Source organism: Dromiciops gliroides, chromosome 3 (assembly GCF_019393635.1).
Source record: "Dromiciops gliroides isolate mDroGli1 chromosome 3, mDroGli1.pri, whole genome shotgun sequence".
Classification (NCBI taxonomy): Eukaryota; Metazoa; Chordata; class Mammalia; order Microbiotheria; family Microbiotheriidae; genus Dromiciops; species Dromiciops gliroides.
The window spans coordinates 266,306,161-266,328,468 of record NC_057863.1 but is presented as its reverse complement, the minus strand read 5'-3'; the positions used below and the strand labels follow the sequence as shown (position 1 = coordinate 266,328,468).

Below are 22,308 nucleotides of genomic sequence, written 5' to 3'. Positions count from 1 at the left end.
ATCCCAAGAGTCTAGGATCCCCGGGAGCGAGGGTCGTCTCCCTCTCCCCTCCCCCCCTTTCTGTCCCGGGCTCAGGATCAGAGTCCACACACCACCAGACAGGCCCACCGACCCGCCACACTCGCGCGCGCAAACACACACACACACACACACACACACACGCACTCACTCACACACGTGTGTCCCTCCCCCTCCCCCTCCCCCCCCCCGCAACCCCCGCCCGGGCCACGGCCAGGCTGGGTCACTCAGCGGGAGGAGAACCGCCACACTTCGGTAGCTGGGAGTGAAGTTAACAGGAACAGGGGGAGGGGGAGGGGAGGGGAAGGGGCCAAGTCTCCGCGGGGAGACAGAGGTCGACGCCCCGGGAGGAGGGGTGGGGGAGGGGAGAAGGGGGGGAAAGGCGGGGGAGGGGGGGCGGAGGGAGGGGGGAGCAGTGACCTCGCCCGGCTCCAGGCAGCTCCGGGCTGCCGGCCCCGCCGCCCTCCCTCCGTGAAACTGACACGAAACGACCCCCCAGCAGCGCTAAAGCATCTAAGTCTGGAGGAGCGGGAAAGGGAAGGTCCCGGGGACGGCCCTGTTTGCTCTGCTGAATGGCAACTAGGCGCCTCCTTCCCTGCCCTCCTCCTCCTCCCCTTCTGGGCAAGCTGGAGGGGAAGATCCCAGGCGCCGGGGCCGCCTCCTCCCCCAGGCCCCTGAGCCCCTCGGCCCCGCTCACCTCCTGGTTGAAGGCGTTGACGGCGTCCATGTTCGCGCTGCGGCGGCTGCTCCGGGCCCCGCCGGTTTCATAGACCTCGCGTTGCAGGGGGAGCCGGCGGGGGAGCGGGGCGGAGAGGTCGGGCCGGGTCGGGAGACCGATAAGACTAGCGAAGACGTGGAGGTCCGGGCGGAGGAGGTTGGAGACGGGGGGCTGGCGGAGGCGGTGACGGCCAGTTCCCCAGTTCAGTCCCGTTCAGAGGAAGGAAAAAAAGAGGAGGCGGTGGCGGCGCTGGGCTCCAACATGTCCGTTTGGTGGCGGCGGCGGTGGCGGCTGCGCTCGGCGTCTCGTTGACACGGCCCCCAGCGCACACATACATACAATCACTCACTCATTCACTCACACGCACGCACATACACCTACACTCGGGGTCAGGAAGCCGGCAGGCGGGCGGGCGGGCAGGCCAGCTAAGGTACGGGCCTTCTCCTCCTCCTCCGCTCTCTATCGCTCTCTTAGCCAGCGGGATGGCGGCAGCGGCCGAGTCCACGCCGCGCGGGGCACCCTGGGATGGCTCAGACCTCCCAGCCGCTTCCTGTTTCTCGGCGGCGTGTACCTCTCCTCCCGCCACTCTTCCCCTCCCCCTCCCCAGTTCCCTTCCAATATACTTTTCCCCGCCCACTTCCTCTCGATCCGGAGAACGGAGCTCGGCCGGCGGCGGCGGCAGCGACAGCAGTGGCGGCATCTGCGGCGACGGCAGCACGTGATGGCCGATAGCCGAGCTGCTTCCCGCCGGCTCTGGGGTGCACGGTGGAAACCGTAGTGTGCTACATTCGCGGGACTGGGGGAATAGCGGGAGCGGAGACGGGGAGGACAGCCGGGGGGAGGGGTTAGAGGGCGGGGGGAGGTGAATGCACCCCCCACCCCGGTTGCACAAAAGCCTGTTCGCTGGGGGATTGTGTGTGAGAGGGGGCGGGGGGGGCGGTGTCCGTGTTCCTCTTTTTAGCCTGGGCAAGCTCGGTTCTGGAGGGGCCTTCGGCTCCAAACAAAAAGGCCCCTCTTGGAAGTCTGGTTACTTTGCATTTAACTCAAGGCATTGGGCCTTTTTTAGGACGTTCTAGTTTGGGGCCCTAGAGTTTAAATGGGCCGCCGCTCCCTGTCTCTAGTGTAGTGCCTGCATGCCACAAATGGAAGAATAGACCTTGCGCTTCAGTAAAAACATGCAAATAAATATTTTTGCATGCTCTAAGGAGGCAGTTAATGCTCTGGCGCCTGAAAGCAAGTAGAATTGAGTGCAGCTTTCAGATATAAAATGTTTGCTTCCGTGGAATAAAATGCTTGCCTAGAACGGGGTTAGTGATCTGAAAAATGAATGAGCTCATTTATTTATAGAAAACTGCTTTACATACATGATCCATGTAACTGAGATAATGTGCGGCTATCCCTCTTCTACAGATGAAGAAAACCAAGTTTAGAAAGATTGACATTTTGTAAATTCAATAAATATTTACTAAGGAAGTACTAAGTGCCAGGCATTGTGCTAAGTGCTGGGGAACTCTGGGAGTCAATGGTTATACAGCCAGTAAATATCTGAGGTAGAATTTGAACCCAGTTCTTCCCAGTTCCAGAACTGTCTTTTGTTTCATGCTATCTCTCATCACCAAAGAGCTTGTGATTATGGGTCTTTGCCTCAGCTTCCTCTGTAAAATGAGGGTAGTAATACCTACAGCATAGGGCTGTCGTGAAAATCAATTGAGAATGTCCATGGGAAGACTGGGCCACTTGGCAGCCCACTTGAAAGACGGCTGATTTGGGTTCAGATCCTTGGCTGTGCCTGTCACTACCACTATTCCCTTGAGGGGGGCTACTTCAACTTTCTGGAGCCTCAGTTTCCTCACTTAAAATGATTGGGGGTTTTCTAGATGGCTTTTACTGAGGGCTGCTAGGCCTTGCCATTGGGTCTGGTGTCAGGATGACCTGAGTTCAGATTCAGGCTCAGATACTTACTAGCTGACTTGTGTACCCCTGGGCAAGTCACTTAATTTCTGTTTGCCTCAGTTTCCTCATTTGTAAAATGAGGATAATAATATTACCTACATCCCAAGTTTGTTGCAAGTGTTAGCTGTAATTATTTGTCATTATCACTAGATGGCCATGAATTCTTGTATCTCGACATTTGTGATCGTATGAAAGTCTCGTTTGTTTCTTCCATTGTAAGTTCCTTAAAAGAAAGAACTGTTTCACTTTTGGTTTTGTATCCTCAGTGCCTTGCTTATAGGAAGTCCTTAATAAATGTTTGTCAAATTGAAATGGATTGTGTTCTTCTAACAGGGGAAAAAAAAGTCTATTGACTTTACGGAGTTGCTCTAATTCAGCCAGACTTAAACAAATGTTTGTGATTATCATAATATTATACAACCCATTTCTTCATATAATATGGGAAAGGAAATTTAGAAATTACCAATAGAAGTAAATTTTAGAATTTTTCTTTTGAAGCTTAGTCTTTTATATACTTTATATCATCTAATTTTGTGTAAAGCAATACTGGGATTATAGGTATCGTTCTAGAACACACTCTAAAGGAATCGTGTACAAAAATTCAATGTGTGGGGTGATTTTTATAAAAAGGTTTCTTGTGGGAAATTGGCAAGTGGTATAAAACACTATTTAGTTCTTTTTGGTTATCAGTGACACTTTGCATGGGTTTGGCACCAACATTATTCCCTTTTGGAGAGGATACCAAGGAGACCACAATCTTCTGTGCTCCTATCATATAGCTGGGCAGAAGATTTAGGAGCTTAAATGTGATTTTAAAAAAAGCCAAAACATGAGTTGAAGACCTAAATTTCAAAACTGATTTTACCAGTAAATTGTTGTGTGATCTTGGGTAAATTGTTTAACTTTTGGGGGGGTTCTGTTTCCAGATCTGTAATATAGACTTAGAGCATCAGTAAGATCCCTTCCAATGTCAGAATTCTTGGTCCAAAAGATAGCCTGGAGACAGCTAGGTGGCTCAGTGGATAGAGCAGAGTCAGGAGGGCCTGAGTTCAAATTCTACCTCACACTCCACACTTACTAGCTGTGTGACCTTGGAAAAGTCACTTAACTCCAATTACCCTGCAAAAAAGAAAAAAAAAAGCCTGGCCTAGACTATTCTTGGAGTTTAAAAAGAAAAAAAAAAGGTACTAGTAAGATATTGATAGATGAAACTGCTTAAGTAAATGAATGCACTTTTATATGTGTATAGTATATATCGATATCGCAAAGTTTGTTTGTTCAGCTAGGTAGTGCCATAGTGCAGAGTGCCAGGCCCTGTCTTCCTGAGTTCAAATCTGACCCTAAGACACTAGCTGTATGACCCTGGGGAAGTCATTTAACCCTATTTGCCTCAGTTCCTCACCTGTAAAATGAGCTGGAGAAGGAAATGGCAAACCACACTTTTCTTTGCCAAGAAAACCCCAAATGAGGTCACAGCCCAAAACGACTGAACAATTCAGATATGATATTACAAACAACCTAAGCTAAGGAGAAAAAATAAGCTAACTCAAAAGAAATTTCATATAGCATAAAGTATCAAAAAGTAAAAGAAGGGGGCAACTAGGTGGCACAGTGGATAGAGCACCCGCCCTGGATTCAGGAGTACCTGAGTTCAAATCCAGCCTCAGACACAACAATTACTAGCTATGTGACCCTGGGCAAGTCACTTAACCCCAATTGCCTCACTAAAAAAAAAAAAAAAGTAAAAGAAGCTTGTTTAAATGTATGAACTGGTAGTTGCGTAAAGACTACAACCAATTATGATAGGTTCTTCCAAATATTAGTGAGGTTTTCTCCTCTGTTAACTTAGGTTCAATGAGTTCCTTATTTAACCAAATTTGTATTTTTAAAGACAAAGATTTCTTGTCAGAAAGCTTGGGATATTATGTAAGTTTTTTTTATTATAATGAAGTTTGTCCTAATTGTGGTTTGTTCTCTACCTAAGGCCTAAAGGTAATCATTCATGGTATCAGATCAAAATAAACAATTTGCCTTAAGGTTTTTGTTTTTGCTTTTTTTCGTTGGGCATTGAGAATTAAGTGACTTTCCCAAGGTCACACAGCTAGTAAGTGTCAAGTGTCTGAGGTCAGATTTGAACTCAGGTCCTCCTGACTCCAGGGCTGGTTCTCTATCTACTTTGCCACCTAGCTCCCCCCCCCCTTTTTTTTCTTTTTTCTTTTTTTTTTTTTGTTTGCCTTAAGATTTTAAAGGCACATTTCCTTCCATTTATTTGAGTTGTTATCAATTCGTTTGACCTCAGGTCCAACAAAAGATGAACTCAAAATGGTACCTGGAGAGTGGAGATGTAAACTTTAAAGCCTACCCTTTCTCAAATAGCATGATTCCTGTCTCTGGCTTGTGATCCCTACCCCCTACCATCAAGGTGTCTTCAATTATCTTCAAGATAAAAGTTGAATTAGATACAATAATATTTGTTTTAGTTAATTTTAAAAGTAAATGTAATCTATATAAACAGATCAATGCATACAAAATATCAGGAGTTTTCATTGTGCTGTTGTTTTTGCTAGACTTTTTTCTCTATTATAAGGGAAGGGGAGAGGAAAGGGGTTCCTTGAGAAATGTAGGTAATATAAAAATTAAAAATATCAGTAAAAATGTATTTTTTTAAAAAATAATGTAATCCAAGTGAATTGGAGCAGGAGTTCTGGGCACTGACTCTTCCTACTTAGAACTGCAAGGAACCTTAAAGGTTATTTAATCCAACTCCCTTATTGTTACTGGAAGTTTAAAAACCTCCAGTGGCTCCTTATTGGTTAAAACAAAATATCCTCATCTTGATATGTAATCTGACTTCTTTTAGCAATCCCAGTTTATTCCCACTGTTAAATATTTTTCTTTTTTTTTCTGGAGGCAGTTAGGGTTAAATGACTTGTCCAGAATCACACAGCTGTGTCTGAGGTCAGATTTGAAGTCAGGTCCTCTTGACTCTAGGGGCAGTGGGCTATCCACTGAGTCACTTAGCTGCCCTTGTTACCACTATATCTTAATTGATCTCTCATCCTTGCCAGATTGTTTTGTCTTCCAATAAATCCTGATACTTATAGGCAGCTAGGTAAACTAGTTAGTGGAGTGCTTGGATTTGCATTTAAGATGATCAAAGTTTGAGTTCTGCCTCAGCCCCTAATTGTGAGACCTTAGGCAAGTCACCTAACCTCTTAGCATTGGTTTTCCCATTTGTAAAAATGAGGATAATAATATCATCTACTTTTCAGGGTTATTGTCAAGATCAGAGGAAATAATGTATAAAACGTTTTGCAAACCTTATTGTTAACTACTATTCTCGTGTGCTAGTCTTTAATTGTGTCATTGCCCCTTTCTAAAATATTATTCTTTTTTTCCTTCATATCCATATCCTACACTAGGGGTTCATAAACTGAGACCTGTTAACTTGTTTTTAAAATATTTTGGTAACTTTCAACAAAATTCCTTTCCCTTGTAATCCTATGTAGAAAGCATCCATTCTATACATTCTTCAAGGTGTAGTCCAAACCTTTTCTGCTCTAGAAGGGATTTTCCTACTATTTCTACTCCCTACTGCTGTCCTCTGATAGTACTTACTAACCATGTAACCAATTTGTACTATCACATATTTATCTTTGTAGTGTAAGGGAAAGGGACTGAAGACAAAAAAACCTAGGTTCTAGCTCTGACTGCCATTTAGTATCTTTGTGACCTAAGGCACTTAAATATTTTTAAGATCTAAGTTCCTTGTGTGTAAAGTGGTAAACAATAATACCTGCCCTTTATATAGTCCCTTATGTTGAATATTGGCTATTGAATGGTGTACTAGATACCACACCTCCATTTTGCAGCTAAAAATGTCTATCCTCATTGCCTCCACATTTCTTGTTTGCATTTCATCGCCCTGCAGTCTGGCTTTCATCCCCAGCAGCATGATTGTAACTTCTCTTTCCAAAGTGATACATGACTTCTTTTTTTTTTTTTTTTGCAGGCAATGGGGGTTAAGTGACTTGCCCAGGGTCACACAGCTAGTAAGTGTCAAATGTCTGAGGCCGGATTTGAACTCAGGTACTCCTGAATCCAGGGCCGGTGCTTTAACCACTGCGCCATCTAGCTGCCCCTACATGACTTTCTTTACACTAAATCTAATTATCTTTTCTCAATCCTTTTATGTCAAATACCTCAACATTTTCTCTAATGAACTTAGGTTTTGTAACAGCTAGTCATTCTCTTCCTACAGTCTAACCAGTCCCTCAGTCTCATTTGCAGATTCATTATTCATGACCTTTTCCCTTTGCATAAGTGTACCTTAGGTATACCTTCCTGGATTCTACTCACTTTTCTGTCTGTATTTTCAGTAATTGTTTTGGTTCCCTTCAGTTCAACTATCATCTCCATGCGGTGAACTCCTAAATCTACATAACCCATGTCAGAAATGTAGAGGAGAGGAATGATTTGTCCCCTTCCAAGTGAGAATGATACCTAAATATATCAGTACAGTTGGCACTAAACAGGGGGGCTTCCTTATGGAGCAGTCAGACGCTAAACTAAGTGTACTTAGGAAGCTGAATTGGCCAACATCAGTAGGGCCCGATAATCCCCTCACAAGCCAGGGACTTTGCCTCTTGGGCCTATAGTTTTGCCAGACCTCTGCAGAGGGAAATGAAACTTAGCATGGAGAGATTTCCCCAAATTCCTTTGCTAAGAGCTCAGATAAAATATTTTTTCCCCCTTTGGTCCTTTGTTGTTAATGTTGTTTTAGTCATTTCAGCTCATGTCTGACTCTCCGTGATCCCATTTCAGGGTTTCGGGGTTTTTTTTTTTGCAAAGATACTAGAGTAGTTTGCCATTTCCTTTTCCAGCTCATTTTACAGACAAGGACATGAAGTAACACAGGGTTAAGTGACTTGTCCAGGGTCACAAAGCTAATACGTGTCTGAGGCCAGATTTGAACTCAGGAAGGATGAATCTTAGATCTTTCTGATTCCAAGCCTGATGTGCCACCTAGCTACCCCCCTCCCCCATCATGGTCCTAAATAAACCTGTTTTCTGTAGATGCCTTAATTAACTAAGTACTTGCATAGGAGCTGAGGACCCTATGAGATAGATGTTTTTACCAATAGACTCTCAGAATGATGGTATGAGTCATTGAGAATATTAGAAGAAGGTCTTTGAGATTGAACCCATTGCATTGAGTTTAAAGGTTTGGGGTCTAATACTCAGGGCACATTTTAGTGTCCACTATGTAATAAAGATTTGAGGGAACATGGAGAATGCCTAGACTACCTCACTAGCAGTACACAAATCAGGATAGGTACCTACAAGCACCAAGGCAGGTGTGAACCTAAGGAGCAATGATCATATTAAGACTTTGAGGGAACACCAAAGGGGGAATGGTTCATAGTATTAGAGAATTGTATGTAACATAAAGTAGTTATGTGATTTGCCCAGGCTTACACAATTAGTATAAGTCAGAGATAGGACTTGACCTCTGGAATCTCAAAAGAGCATGTAAAAACAACAAAGGAATTCCAGAAATGAAATCCATAAGAAAATAAATTGGGAATGAATGTATGTCAGAAGTTATAGCTCAATGCAGAAATTACAAAACTCAACTAGGATATTAGAAAGAAAAAAACCTGAATTCACTGAAAATTTCTCCTGAAGCAAAAAATACATTAATATATTTGGAAATATGAAAATAATGAAGTAGAGGACAATCTAGCAGAAGATAATCAAAAGGCATGAAAGTGAAAAAGAATTTTTGATCTCTATACGAGACTTGAAGGACAATGCACAGAGACAATAGACCTTCCCAAAAGAATATGACAAATCAAAACACACTGAACATCATGATATAGAAAATAATACAAGAAAACTGTTCAGAATTTGTGAATTCAAAAAAACAAGGCACCAGTCAGAAGAATCCACTTGATCATCTCCAAGGAAGAAAACTCTACATTTTCAATCTCTAAGACAGAGTATTTAGAATTTACAATTGCAATAATGAATGATTTCTGCACTTGGCCAAGAGAAAGAAAATAGGAGTAACATAAGATGATTCCACAACCCTTGAGAAAGGGTGAAGGAGGGAATGGAATAGTATATTCTATATAATATATCCTATAGTATATTGCAGCTAGGTAGCACAGTGAATAAAGTGCCAGGCTTGGAGTCCCTGAACACCCCAGTTTAAACTCAGCCTCAGACACTACCGTGAGTGGGCAAGTCACTTTACCTCTGTCTGCCTTAGTTTCTTCAACTGTAAAATAGGAATAATATATCATCTACTTCCCAAGGTTGTTATGAGGACAAAATGAGATAATAGTATAGTGCCTGGCACATAGTAATACTAAATAAATGTTTGTTTCCTTCCTTTCCTATATTTTAAAAAGCAAAAGAGGGGCAGCTAGGTGGCGCAATGGATAAAGTCACTGGCCCTGGATTCAGGAGAACCTGAATTCAAATCCAGCCTCAGGACACTTGACACTTACTAGCTGTGCAACCCTGGGGCAAGTCACTTAACCTTCATTGCCCTGGAAAACAAACAAACAAAAAGCAAAAGAGTACAGGCTGCACTCAAAAATGATACCTGTAACGATTGGAATTGACGCCACCTGCTGGAGACTTACTGTAGAAGAGTTCTGCCCATGAAGCGAAGGTCTTTGAGGGCAAGACCCAGGAGTCTTTTTCTTTGGCATCAGGAAGTGACGCGGGCTAGTGGGAGGAGGAAGGAAGAGACCTGGCGCTCAGTCTCGCGCTCTTTCCTCTGGACTCTAGTGGAGAGCGGAGCTAGAAATGTGCTCTCCCTATTAATAGATAGGAATCTAGGCCTTTTCTTCTCTCTTTACCATATTCTTATTCTCCTTAATGCTTAAAAGTCTAACTCTTGCTAAAGCTTATAATTTATTGGCGACCACTCATTAGATATTTTAGACAGTTTAGCTAGAATTTTAGCCCTTAACAATACATAAGAATTTGACCCCAACCATCAATGAAAAGAAATATAGATGGTCAATGAAAGAGAGTGTTTTAAGGCATTATTTGTGAAAAAAGAACCCTTTATGAGCAGAATATTGGACTTGCAAACATCCCCCCAAAACCCAGAAATAACAAACATAAATATAATTAGAAGGAAAGAAAATAATGATATTATTTATGCTTAAAGATAATGAACTAATATCAATAGCAAATATGCTCCAAATCACCTTAGCATCTAAATCCAAAAGGAAAAATTTAAAAAATACATAGTAATGTAATAATAGTATGAGATGTTAATGTTTCATTCTGAGCCAGACAAACCTAACAAAAATAAACTAAGACATGAACAATCTCTAGAGAATTTACAACTAAAAAATTTGTTTTAACTTACAAATACAACATTTTTCTTCATCATATACTTTTACAGGAATAGACCATGTGTATCAGGGACAGAAAAATGGCAAATAAAAAAAAAGCAGAAATAATAACATCTTTTGTAGATCACTGCATTAAAAAAGAGCAGCTATTAAGAGGGCAATCAACAGAAAGCAGACATACCTAAATGAAGACAGTAAAATCACAAAACAATCAGTGGATCACAAACAAATTATAGAAACTATATATGAAAAGAAAATGACAATAATAGCTAGAATTTAAATAGACACTTTAAAAATTTACAAAGTGCTTTGTTGATATCATTTTATCTTTACAGCCCTGAGAGTTAGGTGCTTTTTTTAATCCCCATTTTATGGATGAAACTGAGGCAGACAAAAGATAAGTGACTTACCCAGGGCCACAATCTAGTAATTGTCTGAGGCCATTTGAACTCAGGTTTTCCATCTCCCATGTCCAGTGATCTATCCATTGCACTACCCAACTTCTTCATGATGAAACAAAACACTTACATTTCTAGGAAAATATTGTTTTCCTAACATATATACACATATATCAACAAAATAGGAAAAGAGAATTAATGAACTGAATATGAAACTTAAAGACTAGAAAGTTGAGAAATAAAGGTAAAATAAGCCAAAAAGAGGAAACCTTGAAAATTCAAAGAGAAAAATCAGAAACCAAAAAGGCTGATGGGGCAGCTAGGTGGAGCAGTGGATAGAGCACCAGCCCTGGATTCAGGAGGACCCAAGTTCAAATTTGGCCTCAGACACTTAACAATTACTAGCTGTGTGACCCTGGGCAAGTCACTTAACCCCAATTGCCTCACCAAAAAAAATAAATAAAAAGAAAAAAAATTAAAAAGACTGACAAAATTAATAAACCTTTAACTAGATTATTTTTTTAAAAGTAAAATCAAATTAACAAAATAAAAAATAAAATCAATCAATAAACATTTATTAAGCACCACTATCTGCCAGGTGCTATGCTAAGCACTAGAGGAAGTACAAAAAGGCAAAAGAAAGGTCTGTGCCCTCAAAGAGCTTAAAACCTAGTATGGGAGATAACATGCAAAGAGATATATACAAAGAAAGTTATGTACAGGACAAATTGGATGTAATTAACCAAGACAAGGCACTAGAATTAAGAGGGGATGGGGCTTTCTGTAAAAGAAGGGATTTTAGTTGGGACTTAAAAGAAGTGATGGAGGTCAGTAGGTAGAGCAGAAGAGAGGGAGTTCCATGCATGGGGGACAGTTAGACAAAGTGCCTAGAATCAAGAAATGGAGTGTTATTCATGTCTTATTCTGGAGGCCAGTTTCATTGGATTGAAAAGGATGTGGCCTGGCAGAAAATAAAGAGTAAGAAGACTAGAAAGGTGGGAGGTAGCTAGGTTATGAAGGGTTTTGAATACCAAGCTGAACATTTTAAATTTGATCCTGGAGTGAAGGAGCCACTAAAGTTTATTGAATAGAGGAGGGGGTGACATGATCAGACCTGTACTTTAGGAAAATCACTTTAGTGGCTGACTGAATGGAGGATGGATGGGGGGGGGGGGAGGCAGGTAGACCCCACCCATAGACTATTTTTTTTTTTTCCGGGGCAATGGGGGTTAAGTGACCTGCCCAGAGTCACACAGCTAGTAAGTGTCTGAGGCCGGATTTGAACTCAGGTACTCCTGAATCCAGGGCTGGTGCTCCATCCACTTCACCACCTAGCTGCCCCTCACCCATAGACTATTAAAATAGTACAGGAGGTGTGAGATGAGGGCCTGGTATCAGATGGTATCAGAGGAGAGAAAAGGGTGTATTGTAAAGTTGTTGCAAAAGTGAAATTGACATGCCTTGACAACAGACTGGATATGGGGATGAGAGACAGTAAAGAATCCAAGATGACTTCTAGGTTGCAAGCCTCAGGGACTGGGAAGAGGGTGTTGTTGCCCTCTGCATTAATAAGTAGGAATTGGAAGGATTGGGGAAAAATAAGGAGTTCAATTTTGGACACGTTGAGTTTAAGGTGACTATTGGACATCCAATTTGAGATGTCTGAAAGGTAGTTGGAGATTTGAGATTAGGGGTCAGCAGAGTTTCAGGCAGGTTAGGTAAATTTGAAAGTGATCAGCATAGAGAAGATAATTAATTCCATGATGAAATCATCAAGCAGAGAAAAAGGGAGAAGAGAAGAGGGTCCTAAACAGAACCCTGGGGGACAGATACGGTTAGAGGGCATGATCTGAAAGAGAATGCAGCAAAGGAAACAGGAGAGGTCAGACAGGTAGGAGGAGAACTAAAAGACAGTGGCATTCTGAAAACGAGAGAAGAGAGTATCCAGCAGGAAAGAGTGATCAACAGTGTCACAACAAACTCAGAAGAAATAAGAATTTTAAGAAACTACTATGCAAGTTATTTGTCAACAAAACTAAGAACTAAAAAAAAAGATTGTCTATAAAATAAAAATAGAATGTCATCAAATTATAAAAATAAAAGTAGAGATTTTAAATAACCCAATCCCAGAAAAGAAAAGTAAAGTAGCTTTAAAGGAATTTTCTAAGAAAAAAAGCCCTGATCCAGATAGATTGATAAGAGAATTCTATCAAATTTTAAAAGAATTAGTACCTATACTGCACAGCTTATTATCAAAAATTTAAAAAGAAAAGTTATTAAAGTATTTTAAGTAATAATCCTAATGCTACAAGCATGGAAGAATAAAACAAAGAAGGATAAAACAATATACCAATATTATTAATGGATATCATTTCAAAAATTTTGAATAAGGGGGCCAGCTAGGTGGCACAGTGGATAAAGCACTGGCCCTGGATTTAGGAGGACCTGAGTTCAAAACTGACCTCAGACATTTGACACTTTCCAGCTGTGTGACCCTGGGCAAGTCACTTAACTCTCATTGCCCTGCCTCCCCCCCAAATGGCTAAACAAACATTTTAAATAAAATCTGGGCAAAGTGACTATAGAAATTTATATTAAAAATCATTCACTGTGATCATGTTGGATATATACTATGGATTCAAGGATGATTCAGTACTAGGAAAACAGTATAACTAATAATATCTAAAACATCCTAAATTACATGATTATATCAACACTATTTTATGCTTTAAAAATTCTATAAAGAACAGGTGGATCTTGTTAATACCATAAGTATCTAAAACTATACTATATCTATCTATCTAAAACCAAAAGCTAGTATCCAGTGAAATGGGGAAACACTAGAAGCTTTCCCAATAAATACAGGAGTCAAACAGGGGTACCCCCTTTCTCCATGATTATTTGATGTGGTCCTAGAAGTGCTAGCAAGGGCAATAGACAAGAAAGAAGTTAAAGGAAAAAAAAAAACGGCAAAGAGAAGACAGAACTGTCCCTATGTATGATGGTTTGGGAAATCCTAGGCAATCAGCAAAGAAACAAATTGATACAATTAATAGATTCAGTAAAGTTGTAGGCTGCAAAATAAACCTTCAAAAATTAATAGCATTTTGGTATACTAATGACAAAATCTAGAAGACAAAAATAGAAAGAAAGTCCTATTTGAAATAACTACATAATGGATGGATTTCTGTCTAAGATGGCAACATAGTAGATCACCCCTACATAGGAGCCCTACTCTCCAGCTTTTATTCCAGCAATGATAAAGGAGCCCCAGATTGAATAATGGCCAAGAACTCCATAGAGATTGAAGGCAGAAAAACATAACCAGAAGCTATGGATGGACCCTGGAAGAGGACTCCTACAAGCACAGGAAAACAGACCAGAAATTTACAGCAGCACTCGAGGCAGAACTTTGACAGGGGAAGTCTAGAGGAGGGGAGGGTGAGCTAGGTGTCTAATCTAAGAAGTACTAAGGAAGACAGATATGCTAAACAAGGATGTCTCAGAGAAGATGGAAGAGGTAACACTTCAACCTGGGAAGTCCAATGGTAAGACAAAAGTCAAGGAAAGTAGTGATGTTCCAGTACGCAATGGGAGACCTTGGCTTTTCTAAATTAAGGGATTTCCCAGGCCTCAGTTTGTCTAATGCAACACCCATTCAATGACTAAGGGCTAAGTAAGAATTGAGGGAAAAAAGATGGAGGAGGAGGAGAAAAACAACAATAACTGGGGGGTTACTAGGGGAGGGGAACAAAGATCATTTGATCAAAGAAACCCAGGATTGACAGAAGACTGTGGTCAATAGAGAACTGAAATTCTATAAATCAAAAGAAAAATGATCACAAAATAATTTTTAAAAAAAGAATGTTGTGAAATTATGAAGAACACGGGCAGCTAGGTGACACAGTGGATAAAACACCAGCCCTGGATTCAGGAGGACCTGAGTTCAAATCTAGCCTCAGACACTAGACACTACCTGTGTGATCCTGGGCAAGTCACTTAATCCTCATTGCCTTGCAAAAACAAACAAACAAACAAACAAAAACAACAAAAAGAAAGGCAGGAGGCAGCAGGTTATGGATGGCCTGAGGTCAAAGGAAAGATTGCTTTGGAGGTTCATCACAGACTGGTTGGGAGATCAGGATGGGAGATGGAATTTTCGCGTGTTGACACAGATGGAAGTCATTCTTCTGGGCCTCTAGCAGCTTTCTCTCAGGAAACATTCAAAACAGGAGATAGAAGGCACATGGTCAGAGGAAGTGCTAGCTTCTCTTCTAGCTGGAAACTAGACAGGTACAGAAGGTACTGGAGATTCTGAAAGTTGGAAGAAAGAATTAGAAAGAAAATTAACATTTCTGTACAAGAGCCACAAAATCTTATCCTAGGAAATAACTCCTTTAAAATGAGAATGGGGGGGCAGCTAGGTGGTGCAGTGGATAAAGCACCGGCCCTGGATTCAGGAGTACCTGAGTTCAAATCCGTCCTCAGACACTTACTAGCTGTGTGACCCTGGGCAAGTCACTTAACCCCCATTGCCCTGCAAAAAAACAAAAAACAAACAAAACAAAACAAAAAATGAGAATGGACCAAAGAGAAGCCAATGATTCTACCAAACAATAAAAAAAAATATTAAAACCAAGTCAAAAGACTGGAAAAAATAGAAGAAAGTAATGTATTTCATTTTAAATAATTGACTTAAAAAACAAAACAAGGAGAAAAAACCCCAAAGAATCATTGAACTTACCTGAAAGACAACCTTGCCCCCAAAAAAGCCTGGATATCATATTTAAATAAAGCATGTATGAACATGACCCTGTTCTATTAGAAGCAGTGGGCAAAGTGAAAATAGAAATATCTTAATGGACACCTTAAAATTAAAACTCCTGGAAATGTAATAGCAAAATTCAAAGGCTTCCAGAACAAAGAAAAATGCTACAATCTGCTAGAAAGAGTACTGAGATGCTGCACTAAGGATCACACAAGATTTGGCAGCTATTTATGTTAAAGAAGAGAGCTTGGAATATAATATTCCAAAAGGTAAAAAGATATAGTTTTACAACCAATAATAACTTACTCAGCAAAAACTGAGAATAATCCTACAGGGGGAAAATGAAATTTTAATTAAATTGAAAACTTCCATATATTCCTAATGAAACACCAACCTTGATAGAAACTTTAACCTGCAAACACATGAGTCAAGAGAAACATAAAAAGGCAAATACATTTGAGCAACTAGAAAAGAATATACAGGGATGAAGTGTTTCAGACCTAATAAGAGAAAAAGAAAGAAATGCCCCCTGGATACCCTGGTAGAAAAAAAATACAGAAAACTTATTTGTAGACATTTTAATTTTACTTTTTAATAGATAATACCCTACATTCATCTCTCATATACAGCAGCTATTATGTAGTTTCATGTTATCTTCACTGTGTTTATTGAAACTCTTAAAAAAAATTTTTTGGGGCATGTAAAAACAATTTTTTTTACATTTGTTTTTTTAAAAAAAAAGTTTAAAATTCTCTCCCTCCACCTCCCCCCACCTTGAGAAGGCAAACCGTTTGATATTCATGTGCAGTCATGCAAAACATATTTCCATATTAGTCTTGTTGTGAAAGAAAACAGACCCCCCCACACACCCCCCTCCAAAATAAAGTAAGAAATAGTATGCTTCGGTCTGTATGCAGACTCCATCAGATCTTTCTCTGGATGGGGGTTAGCATTTTTCATCATAAGTTCTTTGGAATTGTCTTGGATCATTTTATTGCTGAAAATAGTTATCATTTACCATTCATTGCACAGTATTGCTGTTACTGTGTATAATGTTCTCCTGGTTCTTGCAGTATATGTATGTGTATATATATATATATATATATATTTAACTAGGAAGCTGTAGATTTTATGACATTTCTGCATGTGGTAAATTTCGAATTTCAGAGTTTGGTTATATATTCTGTTTTGTCCACTGGTTTTAATTAGTTCTATGCAGTTTTCTTTTTGATTTCTTTTTTTCCTTTTTTTTTATCATTTTAGACTTTTATTTTCCAAATTACATGTAAAAGCAAATGTTGACGTCAATTGTTTTTTAAAATTTTGTGTTCCAACTTCTCTTCCTCCCTCACCTCCCACCCCCAGCCTAAGAACTCAAAGAATTCAACATAAATTATACATGAGTAGTCATGGCAAACAATTCTACCTTATCTAGGTTGTGAGACAAAACAAATAAAAACAAAACATCAGATTAAGGAATTGTAAAAAAAAAAAAGTGTTTCAGTCTGTTTTCAGATACCATCAGTTCTTTCTCTGTAGATATACTGCAATTTTCCTAAGTTCTTCAGAGTTATATTGGATCATTGCCTTGCTGAAAATAACCATTTGCTTCCCAGCAAATCATCTTACACTAATGCTATTATTTTGTATACAGTACATTTCTCTCTGCTTCAATTCATGTATGTCTTTCCAGGTTTTTCTGATAGCATCCTGTTTGTCATCATTTTTATATAGTACCTTGAACTTGATAGAGAATTTTCTTCACAATAGCCCAGCAGAGTGGGTACCATAAGTTTTGACATTGTAGTCAATTATCATAACTATTTTCCTCCATCCCATTCCCTTCCAATAATATTTATTCTATTGTCTATCTTATTTTGCCCTGTTTTGCTACTGACTGCCCCCTCCCCTGCTCTACCCTCCCTTCATTCACCCTTCCCTCCTTATCCTCTTCCCTTCCTACTTTCCTGTAGGGTTAAATAGATTACTCTTCCCTACTGGATGTGTGTGTTATTCCCTCCCTGAGCCCACTCTGATGAGGTTATGGTCTTTGAGGTAATTCTGTTTTCTAAATTTTTCTTCCTCCCTCCCTCTTCAACTCTCCCTATGAAATCAAACAATTCAATATATGTCATACATGTGGTGTTATGCCGAACATTTTCACCTTCCTCTAAAGTGTTTTGCTTTTTACAGCTCCCTCCCCCAAACTTCCCTTCCCTCCTCCTCTTCTCCCCCCCCCCCATCTCCTTCCCCTCCCACTTTTCCTCAGGGCAAAAATATATTACTATACCCGCTTGAGTATGCATGTTATTCCCTCTTCGAGCCAATTCTGATGATAGTGAAGTTCACTCACTCCCCCTCTTCCCCTCTCCTCCATAGGCTTTTTTCTTGTTTCCTTCATGTGAGCTACCTCGACTCATTCCACCTCTCCCCTCCCCCTCCCCCAGTCTATTCCTCCTACCCTTCACCCCTATTTTAAAGATGTCATCATGGTTTCACAGAGCCAAGATGGTGGAGGAAAGACATTAAACCCACAGGGCTCTTGATACAGTCACCCCAAAAATAGCAATAAAAGAACCCTTGGGGCAGAAAAACACACAAAAATACGGGCTGAGAGTTTTCTCCAGGTATAGATAGATTTCAGGGGGCCATGCTGGGCCACGAATAAAGCCTAACCCTGCAATCAGGCCAACACATCAGACACCCTCCAGAGGAATTTGCCCCAGTGCCTCTGAATTGGCTGCAGCACCGGCGTCTTCTGGAACTGAGCGGTCAGACTGAATGGCTGGCCCGGGGCAGGGGGGGTGGGTAAGTGCAGGGGTACCAGTGGACTGGGGGGAAGGATTCAACTGTCCCACCCCAGCGGGCAACCAGGAAGAAATCCTGAGTGGTGGGAGACCCAGGTGGGGAAGGGGAGCAGGGGAGCAGTCTCATCGGAAGCTGAGAACCACACCACAGAAAGCTTTGCTGGTTGGTTGCTTAGTAAAGTAGACCTGAGGTTATCTCCGGACCTGAGAACAGGCCAGGTGAGATTAAAGCCTGACCCCCCTCAACCCAAAACACCTGGGACCCTCTGAAGCTGAGAACAGGAGTAGAGCCAAGAAGCAGTCCCACCCCCCATCAGCACCCCCCAGTGGACAGTTTAAAATCAAATGAAAGTGAGGCCAGGCAGGCTGAGAAGAAGTCCAACCATCCCCCAGGGCCATGCTGTAGCTTGAACAGTGTGTTCTGGAAGCAGTGCCACACTTTAAGAAGTAGTTAAAAGCCAAGAAATAGTAAGCCAGGATGAGCAGACAGAGAAAGCAGACCATCAAAAACTTCTTTGGGGGTAAGGTAGACCACAATACAACCTCAGAAGAAGAAGATAATAACAGGGTCAAAGCTCCAACATGCAAAGATTCCAAGAAAAATATGAACTAGTCTCAGGCCATGGAAGCTCTCAAAAGGGACTTTGAAGAGAAAGGAGGAGAAATAGAAGATATAGAGAAAAGGAGGAAAGAATGGAAAGAGAAATGAGAGCAATGCAGGAGAGTCATGAGAAAAAAGTCAACAGTTTGAAAAGCCAAATGGAAAAGATTAAAAAACTGTCTGATGAAAATAATTGCCTAAGAATTAGGATTGAACAAATGGAAGCTAGTGACCTTATGAGAAACCAAGACACAGTAAAGCAAATCCAATTGAATGAAAAAATAGAGGGCAATGTGAAATATCTCCTTGGAAAAACAGCTGACCTAGAGAAAAATCTAGGAGAGATAATTTGAAAATCATTGGACTACCTGAAAACCATGACCAAAACAAAAGCTTAGACACCATCCTCCAAGAGATTGTGAGGAAAATTCCTGATAGTCTAGAAGCAGAAGATAAAATAGAAATTGAAAGAATCCACTGATCACCTCCTGAAAGAGATCCCAAAAGGAAAACCTCCAGGAATATTATAGCAAAATTCCAGAACTCCCAGGTCAAAGAGAAAATATCACAAGCAGCTAGAAAAAAGGAATTCAAATACTGTGGAGCTCCAATAAGAATAAAGCAAGATCCAGCAGCTTCTACATTAAAAGACTGGAGGGCATGAAATATGATATTCCAGAGGGCAAAAGAACTGGGACTACAGCCAAAAATCATGTACCCAGCAAAACTGAGTATAATTTTTCAGAGGCAAAAATGGGATTTCAATAAGAAAGAGGTCTTTCAAGCATTTGTGATGAAAAGACCTGAACTGAATAGAAAATTTGACTTTCAAATACAAGATCCTGGAGAAGCATAAAAAGGTAAACAAGAAAAAGACTTCATGAGAGATATTAAAAGATTGAACTGTTTACATTCTTATATGGGAAGATAATACTTTGAAATCATAAGAACTATCTCAGTAAGAAATTCACAGAAGACAGGGCTGAACTGAATGTGAAGGGATGATATCTGTAAAGCATTTATGTTTGTTCTTTGTAGGGCAGACAGGGTGGGATGTCTTATGTCTGGGGCTGGATTTGGGCTTGGGGCCTCCTGGGTCCAGGGCTGGTGCTGTGTCCACTGTGCCACCTAACTAATCCATGATGACATCATTAAAATAGGGTTGAGATGTAGGAGGAATAAACTGGGGGAGGGAGAAGGGGAGAGATGGTCTGGGGAGAAGTAGTTCACATGAAAGAAACAAGAAGAAAGCTTATGGAGGAGAGTAGAAGAGGGGGAAGGAGTTGGGGAGTGAGTGAACCTTAATATCAGAATTGGCTCAGAGAAGGACTAACATACATACTCAAGTAGGTATAGTAATATATTTTTGCTCTGGGGGGGGGGGGGAAGAAAGGGGGGGGAGAAGGGAAGGAGGAAAGGGCAAATTGGGGGAAAGAGCAGTAAAAAGCAAAACACTTTAAAGGAAGGTGAAGATGTTTTGCATTACTGAACCAGTATGACATATTGAATTGCTTGATCTCATGGGGAGGGTTGAGGAGGGAGGGAGGAAGGAAGAAAAATTTAGAACACCGAGTTAGCTCAGGGACCCTGATCTCATTGGAGTGGGCTCATGGAGGGAATAGCTTTCATACCCAATTGGGAGGAGCAATCTATTTAACCCTGCAGGAAAATAGGAGGGGAAGAGGATAAGGAAGGAAGGGTGAAAAAAGGGAGTGCAGAGTGAGGGAGTAGATAGTCAGAAGTAAAACACCTCTGAGGAGGAATAGGTAAAAAGAAGATAGAGTAAATGTCATGGGAAGGGAGTGGGATGGAGGGAAATAATTATGATGATTGATTATAATGGCAAAACGTATGGTACCTACTTTGCTGGGCTTTTATGAAGAAAATTCTCTGTCAAGCTTAAGGCACTATATACAGGTTATGATGAACAGGATACTATCAGAAGAACCTGGAAAGGCCTACATGAACTGAAGAAGAGTGAAATGTACTGTATACAAAATAACAGCAATAGTGGGGGATGATCTGCTGGGAAGCATGTGGTTATTTTCGGCAAGGCAATGATCCAATATAACCCTGAAAGACTTATGAAGATTGCAGCCCATCTGCAGAGAAAGAACTGATAGTATCTGAAACAGATGGAAACATTAAAAATTTTTTTTATTTCCTCTTTGACAATTCCTTTATCTGAAGTTTTGGAGTTTTTTGACTGTTTTCTGTCACAACTAGCTATTATGGGAATTTTTCCATGACTACTCATGTATAGCTTATTTTGAATTGCTTGAGTTCTTGTGGGGAGGGGTGGGAATGGAGGGGGGAAGAGAAGTTGGAACACAAAGTTTTTTAAAAATTGATGTTAAAATTTTGTTTTTACATATATTTTGGAAAATAAAATTCTATTTAAAAGGAAAAAAAAATAAAGATGTCATCATGGGTTAGCTAGGTGGCACAGTGGACAAACCACCAGCCCCAGACACCAGACAACCCACCTTGTTTGCTCCACAAAGAACAAGGATACACAAAAAATAAATGCTTTACAAATACCATCCCTTCATATTCATTTCAGACCTGTGTCCTCTGTTTATTCCTTGCTGAAAAAATTCTTATGAATTGGAAGTATTATTTTCTCATGTATGACTGTAAACAGTTTAACCTTTTAATGTCCCTCGTGATTTCTTTTTCCTGTTTACCTTTTTATAATTTTCCAGGGTCTTGTATTTGAAAGTCACATTTTTTATTCAGTTCAGTTCTTTTCATCAGTCTTCTTTTTCATTGAAGTCCCATTTTTTCCTCTGAAAGATTATGATCACTTTTGCCGGGTATGTGATTTTTGGCTGTAGTCCCAGTTCCTTTGCCCTCTGGAATATCATATTCCATGCCCCTCGGTCCTTTAATGTAGAAGCTGCTAGATCTTGCTTTATTCTTATTGGAGCTCCACGGTATTTGAATTCCTTTTTTCTAGCTACTTGTGATATTTTCTCTTTGATCTGGGAGTTCTGGAATTTGGCTATAATATTCCTGGAGGTTTTCCTTTTGGAATCTCTTTCAGGAGGTGATCAGTGGATTCTTTCAATTTCTATTTTAGCTTCTGCTTCTAGAATATCAGGGCAATTTTCCCTCACAATCTCTTGGAGGATGGTGTCTAAGCTCTTGTTTTGGTCATAGTTTTCAGGTAGTCCAATGATGCTTTTTTTTTTTTTTAGTGAGGCAATTAGGGTTAAGTGACTTGCCCAGGGTCACACAGCTAGTAAGTGTTAAGTGTCTGAGGCTGGATTTGAACTCAGGTACTCCTGACTCCAGGGCTGGCTCTCTATTCACTGTGCCACCTAGCTTCCCCCAATGATTTTCAAAGTATCTCTCCTAGATTTATTTTCCAGGTCAGCTGTTTTTCCAAGGAGATATTTCACATTGCCATCTATTTTTTCATTCAATTGGATTTGCTTTACTGTGTCTTGGTTTCTCATAAGGTCACTAGCTTCCATTTGTTCAATCCTAATTCTTAGGCAATTATTTTCATCAGACAGTTTTTTAATCTCCTTTTCCATTTGGTTTTTCAGACTGTTGACTTTTTTCTCATGACTCTCCTGCATTGCTCTCATTTCTCTTTCCATTCTTTCCTCCCTCTCTCTACATCTTCCTTCTATCTCTCCTACTTTCTCTTCAAAGGCC

The 22,308-nt window shown here is 40.6% G+C and overlaps 2 protein-coding genes across 7 annotated transcripts in view; one reads left to right on the top strand and one right to left on the bottom strand.

Annotated features, from left to right (window-relative positions):
- The window catches only part of SCAF4 (SR-related CTD associated factor 4), a 116,725-nt gene extending 115,740 nt beyond the window's left edge, over positions 1 to 985 (bottom strand). For 5 of the 6 annotated variants that reach the window (XM_043993027.1, XM_043993029.1, XM_043993026.1 and 2 more), the window contains exon 1: positions 716 to 985. In XM_043993027.1, the coding sequence (XP_043848962.1) occupies positions 716 to 745 (30 nt within the window). In that variant the 5' untranslated portion in view covers positions 746 to 985. The remainder of the gene's footprint in view (positions 1 to 715) is intronic. The other variant, XM_043993031.1, reaches the window with a different exon arrangement.
- LOC122747450 overlaps positions 744 to 22,308 on the top strand; it is a 36,743-nt gene continuing 15,178 nt past the window's right edge. Inside the window, exons 1-2 of the mRNA XM_043993462.1 lie at positions 744 to 779; positions 954 to 1,501. Coding sequence (XP_043849397.1) covers positions 744 to 779; positions 954 to 1,501 — 584 coding nt within the window. The remainder of the gene's footprint in view (positions 780 to 953; positions 1,502 to 22,308) is intronic.